This window comes from Olea europaea, chromosome 16, assembly GCF_002742605.1.
Source record: "Olea europaea var. sylvestris chromosome 16, O_europaea_v1, whole genome shotgun sequence".
NCBI classification, from domain to species: Eukaryota; Viridiplantae; Streptophyta; class Magnoliopsida; order Lamiales; family Oleaceae; genus Olea; species Olea europaea.
Genome location: NC_036252.1, coordinates 20702003 through 20723260, shown reverse-complemented (window position 1 = coordinate 20723260; position 21258 = coordinate 20702003). Strand labels below are relative to the sequence as shown.

Sequence of the window (21258 nt, the reverse complement as noted above, 5' to 3'; positions counted from 1 at the left end):
GGGCGGCGACTCAAATTCAGCTAGGAAGAGCTATGCGCGTTCAGTAGGGGTCTGCTCTATTCAGAAAAAAGCAAGATTCAACCAGAGTATAACTTTCGATGAAGAGGACTTGATTGGTGTAACACACCCACATGATGACGCCTTAGTAATAGTAGGCGATATTGCGGATTTTGACGTAAAGAGGGTGTTAGTCGACGGAGGGATTGCGGCAAATGTCCTCACCTGGGATGCCTTCCTGGGTCTAAAAATCCCCCAAGAAAGGTTGAAGGTGGTGACTACCCCCTACAAGGCTTTGGAGGGGCAACAGTGATACCGGAAGGGACTGTAGAGCTTTCAGTCACGTTTGGGACATACCCAGTGACAGTGGTGATCGTGACTAATTTCTTGGTTGTCAAGACCCCTATGGCTTACAACGCTATCTACGGCCGGCCATTGCTAAATGCAGCTAGCGCGATCCCATCGACCTACCATCAAATTATGAAGTTCCCAACCAGCAGGGGGATCGGGAGCGTGCGAGGAGACCAGCATGCATCAAGAAAGTGCTATGTGGATAGTATACAAGCCAAAAGCCCACCATCAGTCATGATGCTGGATGTAGAACTCCCAAGGGAGCGGACGAGCCACTTGATATGATTGAAAAAATCTTTATTGCCAAAGGAAAGGATTTTCTTGTTGGAACAGGTCTGGGATCTGAAGAGAAGGACAAATTGGCGAAGTGTCTAGCCGGTAATTTGGATGTCTTCGCTTGGAACCCAAAGGATATCCCGGGGATTAGTCCAACTGTCGCGCAGCACCGCCTCGGTGTCCAGCCAGGGGCTAAGCCAGTGAAGCAGAAAAAGAGAAACCTTGCCCCTGAGAGGCAGGCTGCGGCCAGAGCAAAGGTGGAAAAATTGCTACAGGCGGGTTTTATCCGAGAGGTGCAATACCCCGAGTGGTTGGCAAATATTGTACTTGTGAAGAAGTCAAACGGAAAATGGCGCATGTGTGTAGACTATACTGGGTTGAACAAGGTATGCCCAAAAGACTCATACCCGCTTTCCAGAATAGATCAACTGGTAGACGCAACGCCGGGTCATGAAAGGCTCAGCTTTCTAGATGCATTTTCGGGGTATCATCAAATTTCAATGGCCGAGTCCGATCAAGAAAGACGTCATTTATCACGAACTTCGGCACGTACTGTTACACAGCCATGCCATTTGGTTTGAAAAACGCAGGAGCAACGTATCAGAGGATGGTGAACAAAGTCTTTCGTGGGCTAATTGGAGGTGTCGTAGAAGTCTATGTTGACGATATGGTGGTCAAGAGTGCCAAAACCGATGACCGTGTGGCCTGTTTGCAGAAAGTGTTTGACGTTGCCCAACAAAACAGATTAAGGTTCAATCCAAAGAAGTGTGTTTTTGGTACCGCAGGGGGAAAATTCCTAGGGTTCATGATCACGCAAAGGGGCATCGAAGTGAACCCGGACAAAATTCGGGCAATTCTAGAAATGAAAAGCCCCACCGGCAGGAAGGAGGTTCAGAGGCTGACGGGGCGGGTAGCGGCCTTAAATCGTTTCATGAGCCGGGCGGCGGACAAATGTTACCACTTTTTCAAAGCTATAGGGGCTCCTCCAATTTTGAGTGGACCCAGGAATGTGAAGAGTCTCTTAGGAACTTGAAGTAGTCATTACAAGAGCCCCCGATCTTGACCAGCTCATCTCCTGGGGACGTGTTGTGTCTCTACTTGGCAGTATCACCAAAGGCAGTCAGCGCGGTCCTGGTGAAAGAGTTCTCAAAGGCGCAAAAACCAGTCTACTATGTGAGCCAAGTATTGAGGGGCGCGGAGATAAGATACAGCCTAACTGAACAGCTGGTGTTTGCATTGATTGTCGCAGTCAGGAAATTGAGGCCTTACTTTCAGTCTTACACTGTGCAAGTAATGACTGACCAACCTATCAAGCAGATTCTACATCGGCCCGAGACCTCTGGGAGGTTGTTGAAATGGGCCATTGAGTTAAGTGAGTTTGATATCGAATTCAGGCCAAGGACAACTATTAAGGCACAGGCTCTACAGACTTCATGGTCGAGCTCACCACCCCACCCGAGCACCCACCAGGGGAACAGGCAGATTAAAAAATTTTTGTCGATGGATCTTCAAACGACGAAGGATCCGGGGCGGGGATCATAATGATAAGTCCGAATGAGGAAGAGTTGGAATACTCGCTACATTTTGAATTCCCTGCTACAAAAAACGAGGCCGAGTACGAAGCAGTAATCACGGGTTTGGGATTGACAGCCAGACTCGGGATAACCTCAGTGGAAATTTGCAGCGACTCTCAGTTGATAATCGGGCAAGTGACGGGGGAATTCGAAGCAAAGGACGGAAAGATGGCTGCATATTTAATGGAGGTCAAAAACATAAAGAAGGGGTTCACCAAGTTTAAGATAACTAAGGTCTCCCGAAAGGACAATGAGCGAGCTGACGCGCTGGCTAAGCTCGCATCCGCAACCCCAGACGACTGCCTCACACAGCCAGTGTGCAAATTCTGCGGCAACCTAGCATCCAACACGTAATCGATGTTATGAATGTAGAGAATGAGGAAAGTTGGATAGACCCCCTGTTTGAATATCTCACAAAGAATAAATTGCCGGAGGATGCTCTCACAGCAAGAAGGCTAAAAGTTCGGGCAGCCTCATTTGCCATCATCGATGGGCTACTCTACAAGCGAGGTTTCACAATGCCATATTTGAAGTGTTTGCGACCGACAGAAGCACAGGAGGTGCTAGTCGAAGTACATGAGGGAATTTGTGGCAACCACCAAGGGGCGACTACCCTTGCGTTCAAGACGCTTCAACAAGGATATTATTGGCCTAGTATGAAGGAAGATGCTAGAGAGTTGGTGAGAAAATGCGATGCATGCCAACGCCATGGAAATTTGATCCACATTCCAGCCGAGCAACAGACGGCAATTTTCGAGGTGTGTCCCTTCTTCCAATGGGGGATGGACATCTTGGGACCTTTGCCCCTGTCTAAAGGACAAAGGAAGTTCTTGCTAGTTGCCGTAGACTATTTTACTAAGTGGGTGGAGGCTGAGCCCTTGGCCACCATCACGACTACAAAGATACAGGGATTCGTATGGAAAAATATCATATACAGGTTTGGTATACCTCGGGTAATCATTACAGATAATGGAAAACAATTCGATAATCACAGTTTTAGAGCCTTCTGCACAAGTTACCACATCGACCACAGGCTGACTTCAGTTGCTCACCCACAGGCAAATGGACAGGCTGGAGTGACCAACCGAACCATACTATGGGATTTGAAGACAAGGTTGGAAAAAGAAAAAGGACTTTGGGTTGAAGAGTTGCCCAATGTACTATGGGCATATCACACTACTCCCCGAGAATCGACCGGGGAGACGCCATTCAAATTGGCCTTTGGGATGGAAGCCGTGGTTCCGGTTGAGATCTTAAGCGAGACAGGAAGGATGAAAGTCAAGCAACCCGACGACGCAGGGACTAGGGGAGAACTTGACCTCCTCGAAGGGGTAAGGGACAAGGCGGCGATAAGAATGATGACTTATAAACGAAGAGCCGTTGAGTACTTCAACCGGAGAGTGAAGCCAAGGTCTTCCAGCCAGGAGATCTCGTGCTAAGAGATGCAGCAGCGGCATGACAGCCCCCACCAATGCTTGGTCCAAACTGGGAAGGCCCGTACGAAGTAATCCGCAGGTTGGGGAAGGGAGCTTACAGCTTAAAAGATATGAAAGGAAGGCCGCTAGGTAGACCATGGAATGCAGAACACCTCAAAAAGTATTACCAGTAGAATTCGAAATGTACGCGTCGGCTGCGCTTTTGTAAATATAGTAGATTAGGTTGCATTGTTTATTTTCTCTATGTAATGCCACACGAAGGCACCCTTAGTTGTAACAATTTATTTTATTCAATGAAAGACCTTGGCGGTGACGGATGATGAGGGCGCTACGGAAGGGCCAGCCTAGCTGGGACGTCCCGGTGCGCCTACTAAGCTCACAAGACCAGGAATTTTTTATGCCAACAGACAACTTTGAAATCCACGCTCATCCCACTAAGACATGATGTCAACGTAGCCTACGCGGCTAGGTGAAGAGCCTTTAAAAGTCAAAAAATTGGCTAAGGCCCTTAACCACCAAATCACTTCCTGCGGTCGACATAGCCTACGCGGCTAGGTGGAGAGCCTTGGAAAGTCAAAAAATTGGCTAAGGCCCTTAACCACCAAATCACCCCCTGCGGTCGACATAGCCTACGCGGCTAGGTGGAAAGCCTTTAAAAGTCAGAAAATTGGCTAAGGCCCTTAACCACCAAATCACCCTCTACGGTCGACGTAGCCTACGCGGCTAGGTGGAGAGCCTTTAAAAGTCAGAAAATTGGCTAAAGCCCTTAACCACCAAATCACCCTCTGCGGTCGACGTAGCCTACGCGACTAGGTGGAGAGCCTTGAAAAGTCAAAAAATTGGCTAAGGCCCTTAACCACCAAATCACCCCTGCGGTCGACGTAGCCTACGCGACTAGGTGGAGAGCCTTTAAAAGTCAAAAAATTGGCTAAGGCCCTTAACCACCAAATCACCCCCTGCGGTCGACGTAGCCTGCGCGGCTAGACGGAAAGCGTTGAAAAGTCAAAAAATTTGGCTAAGGCCCTTAATTGCCAAATCACCCCTTGTGGTCGACGTAGCCTATGCGGCTAGGCAAAGAGCCATAAAAAAATATATTTATGAACACTCCCCCGCACCATCAAGCAGTAAAAAGAAAAATAACAAGAGAGATGACAATTTAAAGGAACCACGCATCCAACGCCAATGATATCGAATGAAAAATGTGTTTATACATTCGAAGAATTCTTGTCCACATCCCGGGCAAGTAGGAGATAACAAGGCTAAACAAAAGTAAACACTAAAAAGGAAAAACTAGCAAAGAAAACAACAACTAAGAAATGCTTCAGCTCGAAGGGGAGGCATCCCCACTACCACCTCGTGATGAACGACCGAGTGATCTGGATGACTGAGCTACACTCTCCTTCCCCTTGCGCTGTGCAAGAAATCTATCCAGACCAGAGGGGTCTATAGAAGGATGTCGGCCATAATCCACTCCTTGGAGAGCTTAATTGACGCTGACATCGCCTTCCTCCCGTATGAGTTCAAAGCCTTAGCATAATCGGACAATGTCTTATACTGATCCACAGACGCCTTGAGATCTCCAGCGTACTCATCTGAGGCCTTATACCTCTCAACCGCCTCTTCAGGAGCACGAGCCAAAACAGAACGTAGGTTGTCGATCTCCGTCTCCTGCTCATGAGCTCGAGCGTCCGACGTCTCCAGAGATTTCCTCAAGGAGGATATTTTCTTCTTGTGGTGATGAGCCTCCTTTTTCTTTTCTTCAGTAAGAGTTTTCAGCTCTGAGACCAGGCGGTGATTTGACTCAGCAAGTCCGGTCTGGAGGGCCACTACCTAAAAAAAATGTATAGGGGGAAAAAGAATGAAACCACGAGTTAAAACCTAACTTAAAAGGCGAGATCCAACATAAAAGAAATCTCGAAATGGGAAACATACCCTCTGGAGGTAAACAGCCGTAGCCCTTTCAATGTCATCTACGCTACGCCCTGCAATCGCTCTGGATCGAGCGGGGGTCACCAACGACTTAAGCACCCCCATCTCATGATAGCCCCGGTGGGAGGAAACCCAAAGTTAGGAAGCGAGTCCTCGCGCTCGCAACGTGCACGACTGGGAGCTCCCGGCCTAGGAGCTGGAGCCACATCACGAGGCTCATTTGAAGGCTGAGAAGTCTCGTTGATCATCTGAGACTTTCTCCCAAGGTCGGCCCCCCTCCTTCTCTTTGAAGGGATAGGTGAAGGATCCACCTCACCCTCCTGCCCCTGGTCAGGCATGGAATCCATGACTCCTTCCAGATCAAGCTCGGCCCCTGCACATGTAAGTTGAAATCGGTTAAGATCACAAGGTAGAGTACAAAAAAAAGGGAGAGAGGGTGGGGGTGAACATGAAAGCTTACCATCAACAAGGGTAAGGCCCTCATCTCCTCCTGGTAGAGTCTTCAATACCTCATCAAGATCAAAATCCATACCTGAAACACACATCCAAACTCATTAGTCTTGACAAACTAAAGGCAAAAATAATAAATGAACGCGTGCGCATGCGATAAAAAAAGAAAAACAACATAAACGACCTACCGATGGGACGACTCATCCCCACTATCAACATGTTCTTCATGGTTAGGACTGACCCTAAGTCAGGTGCAAAAGGCAGTACATCAACCAAGTCCTGGATTTGAGCTTCTAGAAGGGGAGTAACTTCTACTTGGCCATTGAAGAGATGAATTTGGGGGTGTCGCCAATTTGTGTTAAAAGAGAACTGACCTTTTGAAGGCCGGACGAAAAAAAAATCGGGACTTCCATCCGCTATTCGAATTCCTAAACTTAGGGAATTGTAAAGGTACCCTAGTGGTAAAATAGACAAATGCATTACATTGAACTAGCTCATGCATTTCGAAGACACACCTGAAAAGATCGATGGAAGGTGAAATTCCCTTTTTGATACAGACATACAGAAAATATAACGCTTTTCTCCATGCATTAGCATTAATTTGACTAGGAGCAAGGTGGAACTCGTTGAAAATCGACACAAAAAAGGGATGAATGGGGAATCGAAAACCCCCGTCCATAACATCCTTGTACACGGCTATCTCACGGGGGTCGGACCCGGGGAGCCTTTCTTTAGGACCGGGGGCTCTATAGACGTAATCATCAACCCGGTCATACTTACCTAGACATTTTTCCAACTTAAGTGGCGAATTGTAGAGACTATAACTTTTTGGGATATCTAGGGGGACAACCTCACCGGCCGGGTCACGCCCGATTTCTAAATTTTGGTTTGGAAATTTAAAAGAACCGATGTGTCTCTTCAGGAGATTTGGAACAAACGGCTGAGAATCAATTGAATGAGTTTCACTATCAATATCATAAAGGGATCTGCCGGATGAAGGGGGCGAGTCACTACAAGGTCGGATCGAAGGACCGAATAAGCCACGGGTCTTAGTGGGTGACGGGGGACGGTCAGCCTTCGGGCTGGCCGTAGGTCGACCAGCCCTATGGCTGGTCGATCGTCGACTAGCCAAGGGGCTGGTCGACAACCGGCCCCCCGTGGGTCAGTCGGACTCCCTTCGGTACCCTCCGACGAAGGTCCGGTCGAATCATTACACCCCCCATCACTTTTTTCATTGGAAGGAGAAGAAAGAATAGTTTTATACATGACAACAAAAAAGACAAAGAGAAGAAATTTAAAGCAAGACCTTGGATTTAAAAAAGGAGAGAAAATTACCTTAGAAGAGAGGAAGCCTAGGATGTTGAGAGAAAATGAAAGTGATTCTCTAGAATAAGAATTGCCCCCCTTTTATAAACACTAGAATTCAAACTTTTTGGGGGGAATTGGAGGGAAATTTCCCTCCAACATTAAGACCATTGGTGAGGAGCCATGTGTACAGTAGAATTGCCACTCGATTGTGTTTACATGGTTCGATTTGCTAATACGAACTATTCCTTTCTCATAAAAAAAAAAAACTTTCAAACCAACCTAAAATTGCTACCCCTTGTCGAAAACATCGACAAGGGGTAGGGGGCTAATGATATAGGTTAGTAGAAGTAGCCACTCTCAATGACAAGCAAGGCAGATCACAGCACTCCGATGCAAGGCCATCGACCCCCATAAGGCGTTCTACCAATACGTCGGGAGGAGCGTTCTATCACTACGCCCAGGGGGCGCTCTACCACAACCCCCAGAAGGCGTTCTGCCACTACGCCCAGGGGAGCCCACAACCCCCAGAAGGCGTTCTGCCACTACGCCCAAGGGCCGTTCTACCACTACGCCCAGGGGGCGCTCTACCACTGTCCCTAAAAATCATTCTACCTCTAAGGGAAATCCTCAACTGGCATGATATTGCTTGTCCAAACACTTAGCCATAAAACCTTTAATGAATTGACCAGGTTCCATGGCCGCTGATACAAGTACAATCTTCAGGCGGGAAGTTAAGGACTCCTCACCCAGAACGTGGGTATAGTGGGAATATCAACGTGGGACACGTGGCACCACAACCGCCCAGCGGTTACCCAGTGCCTAATATCTATAAATACCCCCGGATGTGACACAGGTAAAGGATTTTCTCTCATTCTCGTTTTAGCCATTTGAATTTTAAATATATTTCTTCCAAGTCTAAAAACTAATTCTCACGCCGGAGGTAAAACGGGGGAGAAAGTCCCGCCTTCATTTTTCAGGTCTTGCATACTTAACGGAGTAGTGGAAACGCCAAACACTACCGGGCAAACAGAAGGGTGTTGTTCCACTGCCCTTTCAGATGTGACCTTAAGGATACCTATGGCATAATACTATGCATCTTTGCAAGCATAAGCATTGTTAACTATAGTAATGTGAATAGCATTCTACATAACTTTTATTTAACTAGGATAATTATATCAATAGTACACAAACCCAATATAGGACCTAATAATTCTTCTGTATATTCTTTTGAACCATCAAAGCTAATGACAGATATGATACCACCATGTGGAGATTCTGGAAGTCAAACTTATAAACTATTCAAAAAACTTGTATATGTAGTACAATAACAACTAAAAACCAAATGTAAAACCCTTTATGATACCAGTCAGGCAATCACCAACATATAACTATCATGCATTTTGAATACAGACACATCTTATATAACACAAATTTTGTATACAATACAGTCATTCGTTAACACAACCACCTGCATTTTTTAAATTAAATATTCATGAATATTGAATATTTTAATTAAGGTTTTTAATTTTATTAAATCTAGAATTTAAACAAGAAAACTGAAAATTTAAATGAACGAAAACTGAAAATTAAACTTGCCTTTAATTTAGAAATTTTGAAATTTATAGATTTATGTTATAATATTCAGGACAATAACCCATTTATGATTTTCAATAAGTTTTCTTCTTGCTTCAAAATTTATCATCCCACACTTTCATTCTGAACGCAATAGAAACATTCTCCTTGGGAAAAACACTAGATTCCAATTAAATATAACTATGCTAGTTGATGTAGTAAAGTTCCTCCAATTAGCCAATGCTAATCAAGTTAGTCAGCCAGGTGCATATCTATAATATTTCTCTTATGCAAAATACCTCTGGTTCACTTTCTTACAATATGAGGCTAGATTTGATAATTGAAGCATTGTTTGCAGCATCAAGAAGCCTAAAACCATAAATTGCTAGGTACTTATCCAACTATTTACAGAAAAATCCTTCAAAACAGTTAGAATCATAAAACAAAACATGGAAGACTGCATTGTTGGTTCATAACCACGACATTTTTTTTAACCTATAAATATACGTAGTAGGCCTTTCACGAGAGACGTGGGAATTGTTGTCTATTATTGTAGTTATGCCTTGAAAGACGTGAGATTAGTTACACAATTCTTGACTATGAAAACACAGATAAAAGGAATAACAAAAAAACAAGAAAAGGCTGGCATGCAAATATCTATCTTAGGTCTATGCCGGAATGCTGTTCAAAGCATTTGGTCTTCCTAGTATTATTCACCTTTTTTTTCAATGAAAGGAAAAGATGGATGAATTTTTATTATTATTTTTTTATTTTTTAATAGTTCTGTACCTCCGAGGTATGTATCGGAGGGAAAGAGAATTCGGGTCACTGCTAACTAAAATTAACACAAAATGTTAATGCTAATATATCAACCAATCACATTAGCGAATTCACAGGGGTGCCATGCAAACTTCTACAAAACTTCGTGTCATTTAACTCATTAATATATTATTATTATTTTTTTTTTTCATTTTCTGCATTCGTGATTTGGGATAAGTAGTGTTGAAAATTTGCCTTTTGCATTAAGAAATTCATGAATTCAGAACATAGAGTGCAATAGTTGAATGCATAAACGGCTATAGTTTATATATGTGTACATAACGACATAGTTGAACCAGCTTATAGTTCTAAAATTATATCATGCAATCTAAGAGAGAAGTTCATTCACACAATAAGAGAAAAGTTCATTCACACAAATCACGTAACACGACTTTAGATTGTTGGGAAAAATTAGGTGATTTGTGTGTAGATAAATTTATCAATTATATAATCAATTAGACAACACAAACATAATTCAACAATATTATAAAGTAATAATAGGGTTAGAAAATCAAGTATTGGGAGTCACGTCAAGGATGATGTCTTAAAGTCGTGTTGCCTCTCCTTCATGCGGGTTCTTTTGGCACTATACGACTCCAAGATAAAACACATGTGACTCTCTTTCTATGGGCACGACCATAGGGAGATAAAGCCTTTGATCGAATTGCCAAAATAGAAGAATATAGCATAAATTATATAAAATGTTTTCTTCCAAATTACTATATTGTAATACTCCTTTGCAATAATATGTAACCACATTTTATAGGTGTAAATCAACTCCCACAATTAAGTCATTAAAATGGAAGTTATAACATGAATTATGATGTTTTAATTGTGTGAAAATGATTATTAAATAAATAAAAACTGAAAATTAAATGGGTTAAATTGTTGAAATGTTAAAACTTAATTTTAAGTTACAACATTCCATGTCGAACCTCTTCAATTTATGATTTGTTTTGCACAAACTAAATAGCTATTGACTTACTAAAATTACAAATATGACAACAATCACAAACAGTTACAATCATGCTGTTTTTGAAAAGAGACGTGCTTAGGAATTTATAAAGTTAGTTTGGCTTCATATTTTGCTCAATGGGTCAGAATTGAGGGAATCACAAACTATAAATGAGATGAGTCTTTAAATTTCACTCTGTGTTCTTCGCTTGCTAGAAACATATTGAAATAGATAATGTGCACTTCAAAGGGTATGCTCGATGAGGAGTTGGAGGTCATTATATCTTAACAACTAATTAGACATGAATGTATTAAATTAAAATTTTGGGCAAAAGTGCAACTCACTGTGAGGTTCAAAAATTCAAGCTCATTATTGAATTTTCTCCATTAATTTGGGGAGGTTAAAGAGTTAATTGTAAGTTTGTAAATCGTTTTTAAGTGAAAATCTGGTACGTTTTATGTTGTTTAGTTTTTAAACACTTAAACCAAAGTCTATACAGTTTGCAACTATTCATCATGCATTTTGCAATTAAATAAATTCAGCTCTAAACATTTTTCTCTTCATATCAAATCCCATGTCATCAAGGGCCCGTTTGAGCTCCATTTTTGGAGAAAAATGCATTTTGAAATACTAGACTCGTGTAGAACATGTGGTTAAAAAATACAAAAAAATTGATTAGCGTGTAATTTATTTAATTAAAGAATGTGCGATTGAAAAGAAGAGAGAGAGAAAAATATATTCGAGAAATAATAGGAATAAAAGAAGGGCGTTAAAACAAAATCTCTAGAATTGTATAGCATATTTGGTGCTGATTATGAAAATCAATTTTTTCACCACTAGCTTGAAATGTGGTTCTTATCTGTGAGTGAAGAGGTAAAAAATTATGACTGACTATATTAAATAACGATAAAAAAATTAATTTTTTGGCTTGAAAAATTAGAACCAAACAAGGGATATAATATCTGAAACAATGTTTATTACTATTAAGGTGCGTTTGATTGCAAATATGAAATTTCCATAGGAAGAAAATAAATTTTAGGTAATTCAATTGTTTAGAACTTATTTGCATGAAAATTATCAACTAAATGTGTTTGATTGACTTAATTTTCAGCCTATAAAATATTACACTTATTCATTTTTTATTGGTAAATAGATGAGAGAAAGTGGGTAGATGAAAAAGAGAAAGAGAGATCGATTTTTTTGGAAAATAAAATCCTATTTTCCTTAAAGAAAATATTTTCCTTGTGAAGAAAATATGGTCACATGATCAAAAAAATATATATATTTTTCATGGAAACAAATGTTAATCAAATAATACAAAAGTAGAAAATTAAGAGAAAAACACATTTTTTCATGAAAAATTGGCAATAAAATGCGCCCTAAGAAAATTGAAAATAATCCGGATGGGCTTAGTGCTTGTGATGTTACTGATGGACCCAGCTAAGCCCATATCCCATAGCCTCTGGCATTAAACAGCACAGAATTACTGGCAACCGTGTCTATCCCAAACCCTAGCCGTGAATTCGCCTCCGCTTCGAAGATGCAGATCTTCGTGAAAACCCTAACGGGGAAAACCATTACCCTGGAGGTGGAGTCGTCTGATACCATCGACAATGTCAAAGCCAAGATCCAGGATAAGGAGGGTATCCCGCCGGACCAGCAGCGCCTCATCTTCGCCGGAAAGCAGCTAGAAGATGGACGCACCCTTGCCGACTACAACATCCAGAAGGAGTCCACCCTTCATCTCGTACTCCGTCTCCGCGGAGGCGCTAAGAAGCGCAAGAAGAAGACGTACACCAAGCCAAAGAAGATCAAGCACAAGCACAAGAAGGTCAAGCTCGCCGTCCTCCAGTTCTACAAGGTTGATGACTCTGGCAAGGTCCAGAGGCTGCGCAAGGAGTGTCCCAACGCTGAGTGCGGTGCTGGAACTTTTATGGCCAATCATTTTGACAGGCACTATTGTGGTAAGTGTGGGCTTACCTATGTCTACAATAAGGCCGGTAATGATTGAGAAACTGAGTTATCTCCGTGGGAATTCTTGTTTTCTGCTGTTTTGATTGTCCCAATCGCTCTTTGCCGATTATGATTTGAATCTTTACTATGAATTTTTGGTTTAGGCAATATGTCTAAGACATTAAATGTGTTTTAGTTTAGTTTACAGTTAATGGATAATTGCTATTACTTTTAACAGTATCTTTCATGTGATGAAATTTTGAATTCTGTTTGTTGGATTAAATTTTAATATCTTGGAACTGTTTTAGAGACATTTGGTTGTTATTGCTTTGCCTTGGCTAATGATAGTGATGGAACAACTTGGAAGTTCCATAGCAATGAAAAATTAAAGTAATTGGACATAATTCTGAATAAATGGGTGCTTGCTTATTCCTAAATTTTTTGTACATCAAATACAGTAGTACAACCTTTTCTTGAGAATGATGAACGTGCTACTATCGTGGTGTAATTTTTGATGCATTAATGGAGATTTGTAGAATCATCATTCAAGAGAAACATGAGTTTGTGTTGTCATGGGTTTTGAACCATCTACCTTAATTACGTGTTAGGAAAATGAGCAAATAAAGGATAAGCTTTGGCTGACATAAATAGCAATATTTATTTCCGGCTTAGAGGAACTAGAACTTCAATGTAATAATTAATGGCCTAACTCTCTAACATGCTTCTTTTCCTTTGGAGCACTGCAATAAAAGGTGAGCTCGAAAAACTTAATCTTTATTTGATGTTTTTGCACTCAATTTCAGGTCTTACAGATGATCCATTTCAAATTAAGTGGATTTCCAAATTGTTTATGTATAAATCAAAGTTTTGCATAACCTCTAATCTTATGGTTTTAAATGGAGAGAAGTAATTCAACCTCACAAGTGAAGGGATAAACATTCTCGAGAACATTGCATGTTTTCCTTTCACAGGCCAGATTACTAACAATCTCTATTACCATCATATGGTTTTAAATGGAGAGAAGTAATTCGACCTCATGAGTGAAGGGATAACCATTCTCGAGAATATTGGATTCAAGTAGAGTTTTCTGTAACGTATCAATAAGCTAGATCCATACTGCAAGTTGTTTCATGCCATAAATAAACTCGAACACTCAAGAAATCCATTGGGCAAACGGATTCACATCTCTTACAATCAACACTGTCCTCGGTCCTTGGGGCAGTAGCCAAATTACTTGCGATCTTTTTTACCAAGTCTAAAATAATGCCTTTACTGTCCACTAATTCAAATGGGGTTCTTCTTAATGCAAATTCACATGGATTGAGAATTTGATTTGATCATTCGCAAACAGGTGATCATGGGAGATAAATTTGTTAAGAATTTGATTTGATCATTCAACAAACAAGTGATCTTGGGTTATAGATTTGTTGGTACCTTGCAGATGAACTGATTATGTAAATTGCAGTTTTGAAGCTTGCAAATGAACTAAAATTCATGACTTAACCGATCATTTGATATTTACAAGCTCTAGTTATGATTTGAATGGAAGAGATTCTCTCCTGCTACATATTCTAAATATCAAGTAATTATGTAACCTTTCGTGGCATTGAGGTGAGTATTCGACTATAAGCTTCAGGGCCTGTTGGATTAGTCGAGGTGCGTCTAAGGGTAATTATGTGACAACGCAACCTATTCAACCGTGAATGAAAATTATCACATTTCACATATGGGTCATGTTATTTGTATTTGTTTGTTTACACTTTGGTTTATTCGGGCCCACCTCCTCCTTACACATGGGGGTCAGACCCCACGTCATGACCCTCACATGGGACCCGACCTCATGTGAGAGGAGTGGTGGGGTCGAGTAACCTAAAGTGTCAATAAACAAGTACAAATGGCTTAATTCTTCACATATACACTTGCATATGTTGTCAGATCAATTACGCACTTACAGCTCTTGTTTTAGCATGTGTAGCGCAACAAATATTAGAACTTCACGGTTGTATTCAGCATTTTGTTATGTTTTGATTTTTCTTCCATTCTCAAGTCAAAATTAGCGAGATTCATGGCATGTTGGCATTGGTGAAAATAGCAAGCGAATTGAAGTGCAGAAAAACTGAGAGAGGGAAGTTGTTTACAGGACAATTCTTGAAAGTAGCCCGGACTGAGGGAAGATTGGGAACAGGAGAATGACTGATGATTTGCTAACCCCAGAAATCTCCATCAAGCAAATGCCTGATGTCGAACCATTGGAAGAACCAGTTTCTGCATTTAAAATAAACGAAGTTGCAGCTCCTGTTGCCTGTACTTCGTTCCAGAATGTTAGCGCGATTGGTGTGCCTTAATTGGACCTTGACTGACTTGCTAAATTGCTTAAGAACCGGGAGTTTGTTTTTGCCCTTCTGGCCAGGCCAGTCCAGTGAATTATAATGTCGCAAGACTGTTAGCGATTTTATGCACAAACTAATGCTGATAATAAGGTTGAATTCTCTTCCATAAACTACAATAGCTTAAACCTGTTTTACGGAGTTGGTTAATCGATGGCTTCAATTGATTATATGTTAACAACAAAAAAGTCATCTCTTAACATGCAGCCCGTTAGCATCCCGTCTGTTTACCAACACAATAGACTGCAAACTTCTTGTCAACAAACGTGCGTAAAATTTCTCCTCTTTTTGTTGCTCGAATTCGAAAGATGACCTTTCAATACAATAGACCTTAGGGAAAGATAAGATAGATTAATATGTCCAATAATTCATGCTCATTTATATGAATGTGCTAAAATGAAACAACAAACGTTTATTGTTACGAGATTCAAACTAAATGAAATGCATGGAAGGATATTCATGTCATTTGCTTTTAACTTAGTAGTTTATAAATTTGACAGGAGCCTTTCACTGTGAAAATAGTTCTTTACAATTTAAATCTTGTAAATTATGCTATTGTGTTTGTTGACAAATTTGACTAGGTGTTTTCCCCTTCCCCCTCCCCAAGTGGTAGAAGAAGACGGATATGAAAGCAGTAACATTTGCATAGAGCAGAATAAGCCATGGCAACACAAGTGAAAGTCCTATGGAACAGAAGCCATTTGGGGTTGAGGTTTCTCCAGCATGAGACCCATAAATTTGTAGAGTTGAGTGGATTACCATCGACACCTCTTCCTGAGTAGGATCACTACTATGGCTGGCGAGAGCATTAAGAATAGATCACATACCAAGACTTGCCATTGAAGCCATTATTCCAATCCCAAAATGTTATTTGAATGAAAAATCTGAGTAATCAGAGTGATACCAGTCGGATTGACAAGAAGTCCTTTTTAAAGATGTGAAAATACTGACAAACGAGTAACGCCATCATTTGTGATGCAAGTTAATTTGACAAGCTACCATCCGATTGACCTTACCTGATATGTTGGGGGGCCTAAGTAACACAAAATATGAATGGGGACACAAGTGCAATAAGAGAGATAATTTGGGGAATGTTGTCCAGAAAACCCATGACATTAAGCACCCGCCCAACAAAGCCCATGACTAAATGGGTCGGTAAAGATTGAGATCCAATAACCCGCGTCCAGTTCCGTCCACCTTCGCTTTCAACTCCAATAGGTTGTCAGATTTTCCATTCCGTCTTGGATGCCATTCTTTTTCCCTGGCCATACAGTACTTTTTTCGTTCCTGAAATTTATATGGTTCCTTTTTTCGTTCTTGTTTGATTAAATGGTAGTATTATTATACCGAGGTGCTTCTCTCTTTGCCCGCCGATTCCACAACCAAAGCTCCCATTTTTTCAATGTAAGATTCCTCCCCCTTCTTCGGTGCTTTAATTTTATACTACATTTTTCTAGGAAATAAATTTTATAGTTTCTAATGACCGTCAATTGTGAAGTGCAGCTTGAAAGTTATTCTTTTTACGAGGAGTTATCCCTTAAAACATTTTCAAATTCACTTATTTATTTGTATTTGGTGTAACACATTTCCTCATCTTTGATTGAGTAGTTTAGCTAAATAGTTTATTTGGAATTTCATTCTCTCCAATGAAATTTAAAAGTATTAGCAAACCACTTCTGAAAGCGCTTAATATGGAGATTTGATTAACAGAATAAGTTGTGTTTATCTAATTTATATTTTTATAAGTTGAAATTAAAATTGCAGTAAAAACATTTATTCCTTCTGAACTAAGCACTATGCGGCCAATTGGAAATGGAGCAAGGAACTATCACTGTCATTCTGACTAATTTGAAGTTAAGAAGACATGGATCAGTGATAGGTAGTTTATATGCCATTGGTGTGACTTTTGCTTTATGAGGTTGGTGAAAATCACTAGTTTATGTCCCTATATCTTTATATATGCTAGTCTCCCTCTGTTCCTCCCAGCTTTTGGTTTATTGCATTCATGATTCTGTTTAAGTGCATGCGTGCCTGTGTACGTGTGATGTCTTTGTGTCCTTCCTCCACGCCAGGCCTTCATATAGTAGCAAAGGCACTTTTATTAAGCTGTGAGAGATAAAAATCTTATATTGCATGTTTTCAGGGCTTCAATCGACTTCATAACGCTAATGCTACCACCTCTCAGAGCTTCAAGTTATACCCCTTGAGTTCACCCACTTATCTTGTCAACCCTAGTTTATTTTATAACACAGCTTTTCCTTCAGTTGGAATTCTAGATGAAAAGATAGAAATACTAGATGATATAGACAAACCGAAAGACTCAGCTGATGTTTTGAGGAAATGGGGTTGTAGCGAAGATGATATATCCAAGATTTTTATGCGCCGTCCATCTTTGCATAAAATGGACATCAAGATCCTTCAAGGCAAGCTTGAAATACTTACTGACTTGGGCATCACCTCCTCTGACCTCGTAAAAATCATACACTGCCGTCCTCGATTCCTCAACTGTCGGATCAATCTATGGTTGAATGAACGCCTTGAATATTTTCGAGCCTTGTTTGGCTCAAAGGAGGTCCTGCTTAAGGCTATAGTGCGCAATCCTTCTTTACTGACTTATGACTTCCACAATAAAATTAAACCTGTCATTGCCATATATGAGAAACTGGGTGTTAGCAGAAGGGACTTGATTCCTATGCTTCTATCTCGTCCCACCTTAATCCCACGAACTATGCTAGACAGTGAGAAGTTGGATTACATTTCTAGAACTGAGGTCTCAAAGGAATCCAGGATGTACAAACATGTGGTTACTCTCTTTGCCATATCACGCATTGAGACTATTCGTGAAAAGGTAATGAATTTAGAGAAGTATGGGTTTTCGGAGGAAGAGGTCTTCAGGCTTTTCGGACGGTCTCCACTTGTGTTGACACTCTCGGTCGATAAAGTTCAGAGAAACATGACTTATGTACTGGGCACGATGAAGCTGCCAGCCAATATGGTACTTCCCAACCCATTTCTGCTCTTCTTCAATTTGGAAGCTATCTTAAAGCCACGGTTTCTTCTAGCAGGAAAAATAGAGGATATGGGTCTTGTTCCTCAAATTAAAGGACCTGCAATGCTTAGGGCATTGAGGATGTCAGAGAAGCGGTTCATCACTGCATTCATTACTTGTCATCCAGAGGATGTGGTCAACGAATTGATCACTTTCTATAAAAATGCTAAATGTGTCAAACGATTAGCAGAGTCTTCAAAGAAGAACCTGAGTAAAGGATTTCCTTTTTGAACAGTTTTACAGTGAATGTATCTTTACATTGTTTGATTATGTTTAGCCATTAAATTCTTATTTCTGGAAGATGAGAATTTTACCTGTGGCGGTGTTGATTCATTGATCTGAGATGTCAATAATAACAGAAAAGCAGTTTTAATACAATTTGAGGGGTAATGGAGGCTAAAGAACGGTGTAAATTTACTACAATTTGATAGGACACTAATAACTTATCAGTTCTGTAGCTTGTTGGTCTTATGAGAATAAGAATGTACGACTAACCTGGAGAAGATTTGTATTTGCATAAAGTTTACATTTCTGCTCCTCCAGCTTATTCAGTAGATGTGACACGATTTGTTTTGGAAGTAGGAAGCGTAATGGTAATGGATCAATCAGCGGAAATTTGTTTTATTATTGATCTCAAAGCTGATCCGAAGTCTTTAGCCCTTGTTTGAGCCACATTATTGGAATAAAAATGCATTTTTAAATATTGTATTGGTGGAAAATGTATGGTTAAAAAATAAGGAAAAAAATTTTATTTGCGTGTAATATTATTTTATTAAAAATATATTGTTGAAATGATGTCAAATCATTTTTGAAGAATGTATTTTTTTTTTCAAAAAATGTGGCTCAAACAAAAACTTATGTCCTCTTTCATATTAGCTTTTACTGGGATTTCTTATAACCAATAGAGTTTAAAGCAGGTGAGGTCATAAGGTGAATATAAGCAACTTTGACTCTGCTCTCAGGCTCCTCACCTGGTGTTCAACGTAACAAAATGCAATCAAGTTTCATTACATAAGAAAGATGATACCAAACACTAAAGAAATCATTTTGCAAAACTTTAAGCAAACAAAAATACGCAACATTTTCTACTAAAGAATCCTTAAGCAACAACCAAAAATTGATATAACAATTAATATTTTTATTTTGGGTCATTCTTGGGGTACATAAGGGGGGTATAAAAGTGTTCATTTTAGACACCTGACGCCTTTGGTGTCCATTTTGGACACCTTTATGTAAGGGGTTATGTACCCTAAGAATAATTCTTTTATTTTCTTAATTTTAGAGGAAACATGTTTGTTATTTTAGATGCGTAGGTATCTCTCCAGTGTCCATTTTGAACATCATAAGCAAGGGGTTATGTACCTCAAGAATAATTCTTTTATTTCTTAATTTTAGGGAAAATATGTTTGTTATTGTGGATTATTATTATTTTAAATAATGTTTTAGGGTACATATTAATATAAAAATAAGAATGAAAAAATATAGCCGTTACGAGCTACACAAAATAGATAGAAAGTTAAATATGATAGCTTGATGTGATGGATAACGGTCATATTTTTTATTTTAATGAACAAATAATGAGAAAAAAGGGGCTTAGTAATAATGAATGATGTTACTGTTAGTATTTTTCTAAATTCTTTTAAAAAGGGCAAAGAGGCAATATTGTATATGCAACAGTAAAGTAATCCAATTTTACTGTATGTGATGTCATTTTTTATTTTTGCATTTTGTGAAGAATTTTGTTTATGGTGATTGACAAATATTCTTCCACACACGCATCATGCCATCAGCATTAAAAAAATAATATATATATATATATATATATATATATAAAAGCATCTCCGCACATGAGCAAAAAAAAAAGAGCTCTCTACGCACATGAGCGAAAAAAAACACTCCGCACAATGCAAAGAGATGGTTAGAATTAATTTCGTCTAACTACTAATTTAATAATTTAAATAAAAAAAATATGTTGTGCGGACACGTCTCCAAATATGCGGGAGTCCACACAATGTGCGAGAACTCCGCACAAATTGTGCAAGTGTCCGCACAAAGTACGGACTCTCTGTACAATGCGCGGAATGTACGGACACTTTGCACAAATTGTGCGGACACTCCGAACATACTCCGCATAGATTGTGTGAACTCTCCGCATAGTCTGGACAGAGTTGTGCCAACAACTTTTTTTTGTTTAATTTAATCATGCAACCTAATATTTGTTTAGTTTGTTATTTTATTAGTTAAAAATATGCATTAAATCTAATAAAAAGTATATTTATAAGAATAAGTTTAACTTCAATATAATACAAAAAAAAACTCTCAAAGAAATAATCATTGCTAACAACAACAAAATTTAACAAAAGCATCTAAACATATGAAGAATAAAAAAATTAAAAAAGTAGAACCTGTGAAAAAAGAAAAAGAAAGATTGTTCAAATGGGAAATGCATTATTGATACACAAAAGACTTTGCAGTCACCAGGTTAAAAATATGTATTTATTGTGTGGTGTTAAATTTTTTTTGAATAATCATAATAAATCTTCTTATTACGCTGATAAAATTACAATAATTTTTTTTTTTACAAATAGCATAAAAAATCATTTTTATCTTCAACAAAAAATACATTTACAAATTAGCAATTTCATAACCACATTTTTTTTATTCCCGAAAATTCAATTATAAAAAAAGAAACAATATTGTAAGAAATTCAATATTAAATAAATTTTATACATTTATAACAAATTATAACTCCGTATATGCAATTTACCATATTTACAGCTTATCGTATTTGCAACTTATTATATATGATGTCTACCGTATTTTCAATTTATCGTATATGCTGCCTACCTACCGTATTTGCAGCCTACTATATTTGCAACTTACCGTATATGCTGCCTACCATATTTGCAGCTTACCGTATTTTCATATACCGATTTTCGCACTTACAAATACCGAAAATGCAGAACACCGTATAATTACTTACCAAACCGATTATCAAAAAAAATTCCAGATTTTAATTTTTTCAACATAAACAAAAAATAAATATTAAAATAATGAAGCACAAAATATAAACCCATATGAATATACAAGTTGATTTATAACTTTGTGCTCAATTTTTAATTTTCCAATATTAAATTGTACAAAATTTAGAATTATAATCTTCACATTCAACTCAATCATATCAACACCGTCAAAGAATACA

The 21258-nt window shown here is 39.2% G+C and overlaps 2 protein-coding genes across 2 annotated transcripts; both read left to right on the top strand.

The window, feature by feature from the left end:
- The first annotated feature begins 12130 nt into the window (after positions 1-12130).
- LOC111412464 (ubiquitin-40S ribosomal protein S27a-like) lies at positions 12131-12903 on the top strand. Its single transcript, XM_023043397.1, has one exon. The coding sequence runs from the start codon at positions 12208-12210 to the stop codon at positions 12676-12678; it is 471 nt and encodes a 156-aa protein (XP_022899165.1). The 5' UTR covers positions 12131-12207; the 3' UTR covers positions 12679-12903.
- A 3270-nt stretch (positions 12904-16173) lies between these two features.
- LOC111412463 lies at positions 16174-18371 on the top strand. Its single transcript, XM_023043396.1, has 2 exons — positions 16174-16411; positions 17151-18371. The coding sequence occupies exons 1-2, from the start codon at positions 16337-16339 to the stop codon at positions 18285-18287; spliced, it is 1212 nt and encodes a 403-aa protein (XP_022899164.1). The 5' UTR covers positions 16174-16336; the 3' UTR covers positions 18288-18371.
- The last annotated feature ends 2887 nt before the right edge of the window (positions 18372-21258 follow it).

What these genes read in the sequence shown, in the direction of transcription:
- LOC111412464 (XM_023043397.1), top strand. Translation starts at nt 12,208, where the DNA reads ATGCAGATCTTCGTGAAAACCCTAACGGGGAAAACCATTACCCTGGAG.
- LOC111412463 (XM_023043396.1), top strand. Translation starts at nt 16,337, where the DNA reads ATGGTAGTATTATTATACCGAGGTGCTTCTCTCTTTGCCCGCCGATTC. An exon ending in AAAGCTCCCATTTTTTCAAT is followed by an intron (nt 16,412 to 17,150) that starts GTAAGATTCCTC and finishes GCATGTTTTCAG; the next exon opens with GGCTTCAATCGACTTCATAA.